Source organism: Dermacentor andersoni, chromosome 2 (genome assembly GCF_023375885.2).
Source record: "Dermacentor andersoni chromosome 2, qqDerAnde1_hic_scaffold, whole genome shotgun sequence".
Lineage (NCBI taxonomy): Eukaryota > Metazoa > Arthropoda > Arachnida > Ixodida > Ixodidae > Dermacentor > Dermacentor andersoni.
In genome coordinates this window covers 21,220,522-21,233,460 of record NC_092815.1, presented here as the reverse complement: position 1 = coordinate 21,233,460, position 12,939 = coordinate 21,220,522, and the positions used below count along the sequence as shown (strand labels likewise).

Here is a 12,939-nt window from a genome sequence, read left to right as displayed (position 1 = left end):
CGTTCGCCGCACCGTCCAAGCTATCGAAACTCGTGCCGTATGTTTAACTGTTACTAGAGGGAACGGTGCTACCTTAGTTAGGTTAGAGACATTTTACTGCAAAAATTCGGATATTGTCTATTACCAGCCCATTCACTGGAGCCGCTCTGCGCCACCAGAGCAAGCTTAGTGTGCGGTTCTCTGAATTAAGGACTGAGTCATGAGTGCCCAACCACAGGCGCTCGTGTCGTTATAGATGCTGTTGCTGAATTGTTAATTAAAAGAAAATAAATATTTCCAGGAAGTTATGCCATAAGTGCGTGGAAAGAGAATGACATTGTTACACGCTGCTTGGCGTATCAAATTGTATAAGGGGCCTCTTGGGTCATCTTAAAAATGGAACGCAGATGAGAAGTACGTGCGTAATGGGGAGAGAACGCGTTGGTGAAATTCGAGGAAGGGGAATGCGTAGCCTGCGTGCGCACAAAAAAGTCACAGGCCTGCGTGGAACACGCAGCACAGTCACAGCGTAAGCTGGAGAGGAGCGGCTCCGTAGGAACTCCACTTTCGGAACCACGCACTGTAGAGTCCTTACGGCGAAGTCTCTTTGCGTCGTTTTCACAAGAACGAGCTGAACTTGCCTCCCAGCACCGACAAGCTGCGGCTTGTCCTGCTCTCTGCACAGCCCAATGTTGCCTGGTCGTAGCCGCGCGCGTAGCTCTACGATTCACTTCTTCAGCAGAGGTCCGTACCTTGCGAGGAGGCGCCATAACGTGTAGCGAAGAGTAGGCACAGGTATCCAGACTACGGTGCACGCGCCACATTCCTCGACATGTGGCACACTACGTTGCTGTTATTGATGACGATGATAATGATGGTTTATTGCCATCCCCTTCGAAACGTGGTAGTTAAACATATTCACCTAGACTGCTCGAGTTAACGAGGTCCAGCTACATGCGGCATGCAATTGCTATATACAACTGCTACGTGTCGGTACGGCTGGTGCAATATAACGGAATTGCAATGCAAAACTTGTACGAATCGACACTATGCGGCGCGCATGTCACAGCGTGTGTCAAATGTCATGATACGATGCTAACGATGCTAATGGTGATTTACTGGCATTCCCTTTGAAACGGGACCGTGACAGTCACCTAGCCTGCTTGGATTAATCAGGTATGTCATACATGTTTTTCATTACATCAATTGTTTGTATATCTCCACAATCTTCTTTTTGTTACTGAAGTATTCAGGTACCTTGTACCGCTACATATGCTGGCTGGCTGGATGGATGGATCGATATTATGAGCGTCCCCTTTGGAACGGGGCGGTGGGTTGCGCCACCAAGCTCTTGCTATTATACTGCCTAATGTCCCTACCCAAGTTCAAAAAAATACCACTATGAACTCCCACAACCACATTGTCGTTTCCCTACTTTTCTTCCCCCAACCTTCCAATCGCCTCTTACTAATCCTTATTGCGGACATATTTACTTTTCCTCTGCTCTCGCTGAACCCAAGGGCTTCAAGGAAGCCAGTGGCGCCTAAATCGACTGCTGGGCAGGTGTCTTCCCATTCTAATAAAACATGCTCCATCGTTTCCCTAGCTTTACCGCATCCAAGCATATGCTTCTTCTTGCTTCTTATATCTCCCTTTATAGGTGCGTGTTCTAAGGCATCCTGATCTCGCTTCGAAAAGTAATGCAACTGCTACATGGCGTGCCACCTGGCGTAATAATATGCTACTGCAACGTAAAGGGCGCACGTATAGACGCTACGCGGCGCTAATCTCACATTACAAGCTAATCACGAGAATCCAACAAAGACACCAAGGACAGCATAGGGGAAATTACTTGTACTTACTAACTGAATTAAAGAAATAAATTAATGGCAATGAAGGTGGATGAAAAAGCAACTTACCGCAGGTGGGGAACGATCCCACGTCTTCGCATTACGCGTGCGATGCTCCAATCAATTGACTTACCGCGGCGCCGTTTCCACATCCACTTTCTTGGGTATTTATGCTTTTACTACTGATGAGGCACGTCGTAGTGGGGGACTCCGAAATAACTTTGAACACCTGGGGATCTTCAGCCCCCTTTGCATGCTTACGAGACATGCATGCAGCTCGACTTGAACATGGGCGAAGGCATGTGCTGACTGCGTTACCTATAGTGCTAACAATTCACCGCCGGTTCCCTCTGTACAGCTGCGACCATGTGCAACATGTCTGACACCTTGCGATTTCAGTAGGGTGACAGGAAAGTTTATTGCGGAAAGGGAGCGAAACAAAAGCGAGGTCCAAGGAAGACAAGAAGCGACAACAAATGCAAGCATCCTCATTATCGCGCCCGGGTGTATTCTCTGTTACAGTTTTCATTTCCCACACTTTAAATGTTAGATGCACTGTACCACTGTACCAACTATTTCCAGAACAAGCTTGCAAACGGCGTCACAGAACACGAACAATGCGTTTTGTCCCCAGTTTTATGCTTCCAGAATAGGGTTTACGAAATAACAATATAAAAGTATCTTGGAGGGTGTTTGCCCGCGGAGGTTGTATAGCCTGCTTGAGCATACGTATATCGTAAGCAAACGGCTTATCTTAGCTCTAGGAACATTCTATTACTGCAGATCCGCTGACTAAGTTCGTTGAGAATAGGTAGTTTGGCACTGTGAGAATCGTGCAGTGGTGAATAGGCCTGTGCAGGTCGCGCGACTGACCGCTGGAGGCACATTGCGTGTATTCGCGGGCTTCTTGCACGCTCGGAAATACTTTTATGAAGCACGTACTGAACAACAAAGCTCTATCGAGAGTTTTTCATGTTGCTCTACAATTTTCTAATTGATACTTTTCATGTAATTGTAATATTTGAGAAAATGAATAATTATGATTAATTAATTAGGCGGAATGAAAAAAAAATACTCTGAGTATCTCTAAGTGACGGCAAACAACATTACCTTGGTTGTGTCCAGCTACGTGGTATTTGCATATTTTTAAATCTTGGTGTATTATAGTTGTGGCACCCTTTATATCAACACCATGGCAAGTGGTCTGGAAATTCTGAGGTTTAAGCAGTTCATTTCATAGCAGCATGTACACTTTAAATTAAAGTGGACGGAATGGGATAGTTTGTTGCTGCAGAAAAGCTGTCGACTGGACTTGAAACATGTAAAAGAAGCATTATGGATATCATGCCTGGTTACAGGAATGAAAAGGTAAATATGTTAGTACATGCCACAGCTAATCGGCCCGTCTCCCTTCCTCTTACAGAATGCTGCGAAGTTTCAAGGGCTGCGAATACTCCTGCCTCGTCGCTGTCGTAAAGAAAGAGTGAGCATGCCATTATTAGTTTTTTCTCCTTCACAGTTTCTTGGGCAGCTTTTGCAAATTGCTTTGGCTGCTAGGAAGGAGAGCTGTAAAAATTTATTCCGTTCGGTTGGACATGCTGTCGACTGAAGGTCTTTTCTTTGTGTCCGTGTCACCCATGGCTGTGTTTCTTCTTGCTTGACGTTATATCACTCGATGAACACAATGACAATGCGAAGCTCAAAGGTAAAATAAGGTTGATCTCAGAGCGCAAGTTAGCAAACTGCAGCTGTGAGTGAGATCTTACGCTTCTTTGCGATGTGGGAGAACTATAGACAACCTCCACGACTGGTCCAGGTTGATTCCAAATGCTTCTACTGCAGTGACATATTGTGATCCATTGTAAATAACAAAAAGTAGGAGTCATTCTAGCTGGCGTGCAACACACAAAAGCGAAGATTATGAAAAAGGCATCTGTCTAGTATAATTTCGAATAGAAAGAAACAATACCGCCTTATATAGGTTGTTTTAGAGTTGCTGAGGACTTCTAGATACGATCACTGAATATTGATTTTAGGGACATCAGCTAACGTGTATATTCATATAGATATCGCAGTAGACTACAGCTTTGCAAGCATGACCTAATAGCGAAATATTTTAGAATTTTGTATGTACGTATCTTGCACGCATGCATTCAAACTGTGACCATAATGAACGCATCAAGCGCAGCTGTGTTATAAACTATGGCTCAGACGGTTTAGACCTTACCACTTGCAGTTTCACTTAACAGAAAATTTGGCGCACATATGGCTGCGAGATCGGCTTAAATTAAAGAACTAGAGCATGAATTGTTTAATCATGCCAAAAATGGCAACAAAGGCAGCGGACGTGATCAACAACAACTTGAATGTAACATTAGCCCGACCTCGCGGAAATATCAAAACTGTTTTCCTAGACCAGTCCTGTGAGGTCTGATGAAGTGGATCTTGACACTTGCGTATTAATTTTATCCGCTTATGTGAAGTATGTTAAAGTGATACCGCGGCTGTCAGCCTTCAACCTTTGATTTTCAGGCTTGCCGAAGAAGAAGACGCTGCCATCATTCCGCTGCTCAGGTCTGGCTACAACAGGGTAACCATCCTATCCGCACTTGTTCACACTGGTGTCACACTATTTACCGTGCAATACACGCATTTTCACCGAGACGTGATGCCTGGTGCATCGGAAAATCGGCGTTGGCGTCATAATGGCTGTCGAAGTCGGTATAGGGACTTTAGGAGTTGTTTTAGGGCTGTTCGTTTGGTGATTATACCATTGCTGTGGTTTAGATGCTCGTGCTTAGTGGCACAGACAAAGAATCTTGACGTTATGCGCATTTATATAGGCAGGTCAAGTAGGAAGGAGCGTTTATTTAGAGTTTGTGAGCGTTGTAGCGTTGTTTGTATGTCTGTAGCTCAGAATGGGTAGGAGAGAGAAGATACAGAAATAAAGAAAGGCTCAGCGCGCTAATAACAGTGTGAGCAGAGTGCAGAAAGCGCGAGAATAGCAGCGGCAGCTTTGGGCCGTCCATCTGCTCTGCAGGAAGTAACAATTTTATCTTGGAACTCATGGCCGTATTCTAATGAAGTTTGAACGAAATACCGCAAATGTTTTGAGACTTGTGCATGTGAAAGCAACCAAATAAGACGGTCCAATCAATTATAAGCCACTCACACTAATGTGGGCCTTCATAACCGAGCTGTAATGCGACATCCATTAACTCTCTGCTAGTGATCTTTACCAGTATAAAGAGAGGGAAAGGAACAAAGCCAATCAGCCAATTACGAACTTCCTACGAAGGTATTAAACTACCAGTACGTGATCATGTTTGTTTCCTATACGTCCAGTAGCGAATACCTCTCGAACAGTACTCGCCAACCAATTGATAATACGATGGCAATGATCCTCATCGCTTTAGTAGGGCGTGATGCTACCATGACGTCACTTGTGCGAACAATTGAAACGTTATACTGCCATTATTACAGAGGATGTAAATCATGCTTAACAGCTACTTTCACCACTATAAAACTGCGCGCTTTCTGCTTAACTATTTACCGAGTGTGTGCTTGTCAGGCAGAAACTGAAGGTGCGGTGCCGCTCTAAAGCATGATGCCTTCACATTTCACGCAGTGGTTCTCGGAGTCACTCTCTCTGGGCGTGTGCCTGAATGAGATGCTACAGATCGAGCACAACGATCTGATCAACCTGTGGAAGCTCATGGCTTCCGAGACACTTTTCTGCGCACTGCACTCTTCACGGGACAGCGTCATCGTCACCGGCTCAAGGCACGAGATACTGGTTGGTATTCGCCAAGGAGGGTATAAAGAAAAAAATTCCGGTTACTGCTTACGACGCCAGGTAAAGCATAGCGTAGCCTATATGTATGTAAAAAAGTTGGTTCTGAGCATGAACGCTCTTGTTTTGAAATGCTACATCGTGTGTTTGAGGCAACCCCATCTGCTCCCTTAGGTTACAGCACTCGTCAAAAGAGAAAGAAAATCTGCGCTTTCAACCGCGGAAGTAAACATGCAGAAAAGTTCGAATCTATAGGGAAGCAACCTGGTGCTATTGTGGGCATTAAGCGTTGTTCCAGGAACAATTTTGTTTCGTGTGTTAAGTCATGAGCGCTTTTGCTGCTCTCTGTTTAAATGTGCGGCGTAGCTTGACGGCAACGAGGAGTTCATACGTACACGCGCGAATTTTGTTTTCAAGTGCTGCTTCACGACAAAAAACAAGTTCGCGGCGATGAAGCCAACAAAATTTGCGTACGATATTGCGCCTCAGCTTGTAGTTACTGTTAAGGGTTACACGCTCGAAAATGCAGCATTCTAGAGCAAATAATAATTTACTATTGGCAGCTAAAACTGGCACGTCGACTTTGTAATCGACCATCCTGTCACGCATGCACAAACGTTGAGCATGGATCTGAGCAAGGTCTAGAAAGGTCGATCAATGTTCATTTAACATAATTTGCAAACAATATGAGAGGCATTAAGTGGCACGCTCCTATAATGTCAAGCTCGACGTTTCTGCATCGACTGCGATGCCGTCTTCCACTTCAATTTTAACATGTCAACTTCAACGTAGAAGCTTTTTTTGCAATCTCCTCCGGCGGGCCCTCTGGGCGCTCTCGTTTTTTCTGAAGTTCTGCCTTAATTTATATTGCCAAACTCTGTTGCACCTGAATATCAATGATAGAAAACTGCTCTCAGCCAACAATTGCCGTTTAATGGTTAGGGCAGCTTTTGGCCTGGCAAGACTGTTATTTGGATTGCTACAATTTGCTTTACTGCCTTATCATTGGTGATAATATAACGTAACGATCACCTGTGCCATGAGAACACCGGTGCTGCGCATCATCTTAGTAGCCAAGAAAACTTCAATGGTATATCAGATTTCTTGTTTCTTTGTCTGAATAGGATTTACACGTGACTGCCTCTACATATTGTAAGCTTTCGCAAAACCATCTTTTTCAGCGCCTGACCTTTTTTAGCTATTAATATATTTTTCGAATTTCGCACCACGACATGGACACGGGTACGTCAGCGTGACGTCGCAGGCTGTAAAGCGTATTGTCGTATTCGCGGGTCTTTTTGCCAGAGGAAAAGTTTAATAAACTTGCTCGGTTGAGTCTTTGGCCCCATGAGAATGCAATGCAGTCCTTCTTTATTGACAAACAATTGACAGCGCCTGAGTACACGCTGTCAAGATTGTCGCGACGAGCTTCTGGGAGAATTCCAGGGCAGTGTCGGCCCTCGTGTTCGATAATTCCATTTTCACTGTGACTTATTAAGCTGCTTCTAATTGTAACCATAGGTGGTTTTCCAGTGCGGAAGCATATTTTACTAATACATTACAACTAATTAGCCTTAATCAAATGAGAGTTGGCACAAACGTAGATTAGGTGTTGGAATTACGCTTTTCGCGCGCGCGCAGTACATGAACTCCACTGCTGAAAAGCTTGTCGGCTTCTCGGTCGAGGAGGTTCTGGGCACAGACGCACAGGACCTGCACCACCTCACGCTGCTCAGGCCGAACGTCGCGGGCAACATCAGCACGCAGTTGAGCAAGGGCAAGGAGTGGCAGGGCACCCTGTTCCACAAACGCAAGGGTGGAGAATGCGTCCCCGTGCTCAGCAAGATCGTTCCCATAGACATTAACATCGTCGGGTAAGTGACTTTCCCGTTTGGTGGGCCGACCAAATGGCAACATTTGTTTAGTGCTGTTTGTGTTGACTAACTCAATGTTTGGTTTGTTTGGATTCGCGCACGCATGCACGCACGTCGGGACACCTCACTGCATCAGATGTGTCCGCTTTTTAGAGCAGTTAATTTCCCTAGGCGACCAGACTAGGGAATCTGATTGTATCTCGGCCAATCACAATCGTTGAACCATTCGCAAAATCCCGCCAATGTCGTCGCACCGTTCTGTCGGACTCCGCCTCCAATGTTGCGCGATCGACCCCGCATACGACACAACGACGTGGCAATTTGGGAACCTGAAGTCGACGCACTTCCCACGGAAGTCCTCGACCTTGGCCCCTTGCATCAATTAGGAGGATCGATCGTGACGGTCAGCTTGCAGCGATCCGGGAAGGTTGGACTTCCCGGCTGTTACCGCGTCTACAGAATCCGGTGGTCATTGCCACCCTTTAGAAGGCTTCTCTGTTGACCCGTCAGCAGTTGGCGCCGAGGCTCCGTTTTCATCTGGGCGGGCGCTGGTCAAGTGGGGAGCATCCAAGCAATTCCATTACCGTTTTGAGACGTAGCAGTACGCATACAATTTTCCCCCAATTTGACACTCCTAATGCTAACGCATTAAAAAAGAAGGTTCTGGCTATTTTACACCTGTGATTGACACCTGCGCACAGAGGGATCTCGAGATAGTATTTTCTTGGCTTTTTTACGTCTCAAGCGAATTCAAGAACTAACAGTTTTTTAGCTTTCGCAGTGCAACAAGCTTTCTGAACTGATGCGTGTCCATGGAGCACCACGACTTCATTGGAACTTAGGAAATAATTGCAAATATTTGCTCTCTTCACATGCATCTTATGGTCATGCCTGTAAAATTACTCCCCATAACCTTTTGAATATGATCAGTTGACTACATGCAGAATTTAATCATACCAAGCTGTCACAGGCACAAAATTCCATACGTAGGTGACAAACTGTTGTATTTTGGACATTGCCTGTCGCCATTTTCAAGTGGAACGGACCTCACATGTAATTTAGTACAATGACATGGTTGGGATAAGCGCTTCAATTGTTTGCCGTGGAATGACCAAGTGTAGTGTGATGCAGGGTCTCTTAACTCAGCCGATCAATTTACTCTCCACCGTTGTGTTTCCGCAGGAAATTGGACTACGTCGTGTACGTCAAGGAGAACCCCTTCTTCTTGGACAAACCGTTCTCGCCTGACATCAGTGAGCTTTGAACTCGTAGTTGATGTATAAGCATGTGCGATCAACATTAGAGTAATGGCGCGGTTGCGCAGAAGTTTGTCACTTAACTCTGCTCCCACAGACGCCAGGCGCTAACACTCCATGTGCACCTGTAGAACTACTGCCATATTTAGTAATTTTTTAATAAGTCACATTACGCCCTCCCTTAAATCTCGTGGGAGTGATAATTTTTAGACATTTTTATTCTGAGGTGATAAAGCTTTCTAGTCAACATCCAGTGCTTTAATCATACCCGAAGCGTTACATACAGCGACGCATCGCCTTGAGAACGACAAGCGACACCTTGGCGCATGCCATAACTGTGTACGTCAGTTACAGGCTTTCCGTCAGGCAGCAATAGTATCAAATACACCTAAGAACTCTATGGGTGCAACAAATTCAGATTCGTATAGGAGATATTTCACCGAAGAATTGTCAGTAAGTGAGACGGGTCCACTACTTGGTTACAATATTGGCAATGGCTCAGCGGCTGTGTGCACGCATGCCGCGTGTGGTCCTTAACACAGTCCGTTCATTTTGTCAACAGTTGGGATCAGCAGACGACAGTCCTTCGCAAAGTTCAACGCCATGATAATCGAAGCACCCGTCACAAAGGTTAGTTTCTAAAATTCCATACGACATTAGCTAATGCGTTGTGCTTGAATGTCAGCACGCTCAACTTTCGATACTTGAATTTACGTTTGTGAGAGTTAAACAGAGCGCTCCGGAATTATACATCTTTGGTTTGCAGGTTTATCAGCAGCGTCATTGTAGTACTACTAATGCGTCTGCATAAAAAAAAAAAAAAATGTCAAGTTTTTGGAAGCTATAAGCAGCAAACCTTCTGTAGGACTCTCTTTTATACCATAATTTCTTATTTAGTATGAGTTTCGCGATTTTATTCACTTGTCACACTGGCTATGTAGTTTGTTTGATCTTTCGTGTTGAGTAATGCATCTATGCCCCGCACCTTCATGGGCTATCAATTTACCACGCAAGAAAATTCATGCTCTTGGCAATTCACGAAAACGGCCTGGATGCAGAGAGAAAACTCGTCACAGTTCTGGTTTGTGAACAACGGCACAACAGATGTGGTGTTTGGTGCAATGGCGTCTCGCCCAATCGTTACAAAGCTTTTCTTTTTTTCTCGAGGCTAGCGGCTGAATTTCTCAGTCGGACACGACTGCATTGCAGCTACGCCGCAACTTTTGCAACCGCTAGGCGCTATTTTCGCTGTGGCTAGGAAAAATAGAGAAATTATAGAAGAGTAAACTTTCTTTGCGCTGCGGCTAGGTCGTCAACATGCTGGTGAAGGCTAAAGAGAGTGCCTCAGTACCCGCCGTGGCGCAGCAGCTGGACCGTGTGATTGACATCCTCCGCTCGAGCGAACTATACAACCCGCAGATCGGCACCGTCCAGATGAAGACAGAGGAACAGGCAGCGACACCGGACATAGTTTCAGTGCCAACAAACGTTAGTATTTCGACGTTTTGTCTGGTGAGCGCAGGTTCAAGGCGTTCATGCATGGTTAAGACAGAACAGTTGTAAACAGGACGCATAAAGCCTAAACGTACGCCTTGCGCCGTCTATAAGATCCCATCCTTCATTTTATTGCCTGTGCTTTTATTGCCTCCATGTGATACAGCTTCCGCATAACGATGAGCAAAACGAGAACAAGGTGAAAGCTTTTACTTTGTTCTCGTTTTGCTCATCGTTTTGAATTTCCATCTCCCGACTTCCCCCAGCTTGCGCCATAAGTAGCACGAAATAAAACAACACCAAAGTGACCGTCAAGCAGCACGTTTGAACATGCGTCACCCTTCTTTCCTATCATAAAAGCTTCTCAAATCCTCATTATTGTTGGTACCTCACCGCTGGCACGAGTTGTTGTAATCTCAGTGCTGACGCCCGTTGTTGCAAATGGGTCGCAAGCCCCAAGGGTAGCGTTGGCCTGGCGGCCTGGGGCACAACTGGAAGCATCCGAAGGTCCCGGCAAAGCATGAGTCGACTGGTAACAGAACAACTTGTTTATTCTAGCATCGCAAAAGAGCGGGCGGTCAGGTCGACCGAAGTGGAGAGACGGGAGAGCACGTAACTCAACGGAAGAAATCGGAGCCTCTCTCTTGGCGTCCGGGGGCAGCTGCTCTTATACTCTCGGAGTCGAGGGCAAGAGGAAGGCCTCGTGACGAGGCCACGTGACGGCGGGGCACGGACAGGCTGAGAGACACGTTGAGACGAGTGTAGTGACGCATCCGCCAAGCCGGCGCCGGTCAGACCTCCTCGCTTCACACTTGGGGAGCTCCTCTCCCCGGCTGCCGCGCTTTGACAAGCGTGGGCACCAACACGCACACACACACACACGCACACTTGAAGACACGTGGCACTGAAACATGCCTGGACGCGCGTGGCGGGGAGGCGTATCGGCGGCGCTGAACGGGCCAAAATGTCCGCCGCTTTGAACGAAGCCCCGGCGTCCGTTGCATCCGCGCCGGCTATACCGCGCGTCGTAGGCGAAACGTAACATTATGCAAACATTGGCACGTGACGTCGAAAAGCTATCGAGGTCGAAAAGCTATCGCCAGCGGAGAAGCGCTTGTAGCGCCCTCGTCAGACTCTCATTTTTGAAGCAGTTCTTGACAGCTGTGTTTGCAAAGAAATATGCCAGCAGAAACGCCGTTTTGCAGTGTTGTTTTATCAGCGTCGGTGCTTTTCGCCTGCAGGTAGGACAGCCACAGAGACCAATGGGCGTTCGGCGGTTGTCCCACGAGGTGATGCAGAGGAGAGGTTTGTGCTGTTGCTTCTCCTGCCGCAGCGCCGTGTGCTAATCTGTGCACGTTACGCACGCAGTGAGCGCCGCAAGCACGGCGCCCAGTGTCGTGGTTCCGAGCCTGGCTACGGCACCGCCTAAGATAGCGGAGCTGCTGGAGAGCGACGTCAAGTGGGAGTTTGATATCATAGAGCTGGAAACGCTCACGGCACGGCGGTGCGTACGCTCACAGAAGATAATTCTTTGACAGAATCAACGGCGCAAGGCTCATGCATTCTGCTGACTGTAGACCATGTCTAGCCGCGAGGGTTGAGCTTTGCTTAATGTTTACGGCTAGCTACCACATGCTGCGTTTCAGTAACGAGCAGAATAAGACCCAAACATGCCACGGCTCATTCATATACAACGATGGGACTAACAAGCTTGATTTGGCTTGTCAAGTCATATTTTGTTTTAATGCGGCCCAAATAATTGAAGTTCAGTTAATCCCATAGTTCCTGAAAAGTATGAGTTGTTCCTCAATTATACTATAGCGAATATTTTTCAGCAGTAATTTCACAATGGCTTTCTACTTCACCATGAGAAGGCTAGGGCATTGATTTCACTACATCAAATAACAAGCATTCGCCAATCACTTATCGACCGATTTCACTTACCAGCGTTTCATGGAAGATTTTTGAACTTGTGTTTTCATATGTGGTCAAGTCTGTCAATGCCAACTCATTGCCACACATTCCCAACACGGCTTTTGCAAAGCCTATTTATTTGAAGCACACGTCATATTGCTTACGCATAAGCGAAACATGACCCTTGACGACGGTTTGTCAGCAAATTCTGTCGTCTTAGATTTTTCAAAAGTTATTACTTTACAAGTTGCACTTAGTTAACCTAGACAGCAAACATCGCAACTTGCTCGAATGGTTTCTGTTTAACTGCTTACAATTTGTTTTAGATACCAATATTATCTCCTCACCAAGTCCTGTTAACTCCGGCGTAGCACAATGGCCTGTGTTCAGCCCCTTACTTTTTCTTATCTATATTAACGATATCCTTGCTTGTGTTTCATTTCATGTGCCACTGTTCGCTGACGACTCCGTAATATTTCACAAAATGCGCCACGCTAGCCAATTTGACCTTCGCACTATCTCCTAATTATCATGAAACATGGTGGATCGTATTAAACCCAAAGGGGGGTCCTGAACCACTATTTATCAGAGTGTAGAAATGCATTTGAAGGTAAAATAGGCTATTTCAGAAATACTTTGGTGCAAAAAGTAGTTCAATGCATTAAGAAGAAGCGGAGTTATTGGAAATCAAACAACGCCCTTCGCGGTGCCTGCGCTCCTTCAATGCCTTGCACTGCGAAGGCTACGGCGGAGCGGGGCGTGCTTACAACGCTCCGCCA

The 12,939-nt window shown here is 46.2% G+C and overlaps 1 protein-coding gene across 1 annotated transcript in view; it reads left to right on the top strand.

Moving 5' to 3' along the window:
- The window catches only part of LOC126542765 (high affinity cAMP-specific and IBMX-insensitive 3',5'-cyclic phosphodiesterase 8B-like), a 36,116-nt gene that overhangs the window by 17,666 nt on the left and 5,511 nt on the right, over positions 1-12,939 (top strand). The window contains exons 5-13 of the mRNA XM_072286114.1: positions 3,253-3,312; positions 4,362-4,419; positions 5,458-5,625; positions 7,264-7,496; positions 8,679-8,749; positions 9,315-9,382; positions 10,061-10,240; positions 11,488-11,551; positions 11,615-11,750. Of these exons, the coding sequence (XP_072142215.1) occupies positions 3,253-3,312; positions 4,362-4,419; positions 5,458-5,625; positions 7,264-7,496; positions 8,679-8,749; positions 9,315-9,382; positions 10,061-10,240; positions 11,488-11,551; positions 11,615-11,750 (1,038 nt within the window). The remainder of the gene's footprint in view (positions 1-3,252; positions 3,313-4,361; positions 4,420-5,457; positions 5,626-7,263; positions 7,497-8,678; positions 8,750-9,314; positions 9,383-10,060; positions 10,241-11,487; positions 11,552-11,614; positions 11,751-12,939) is intronic.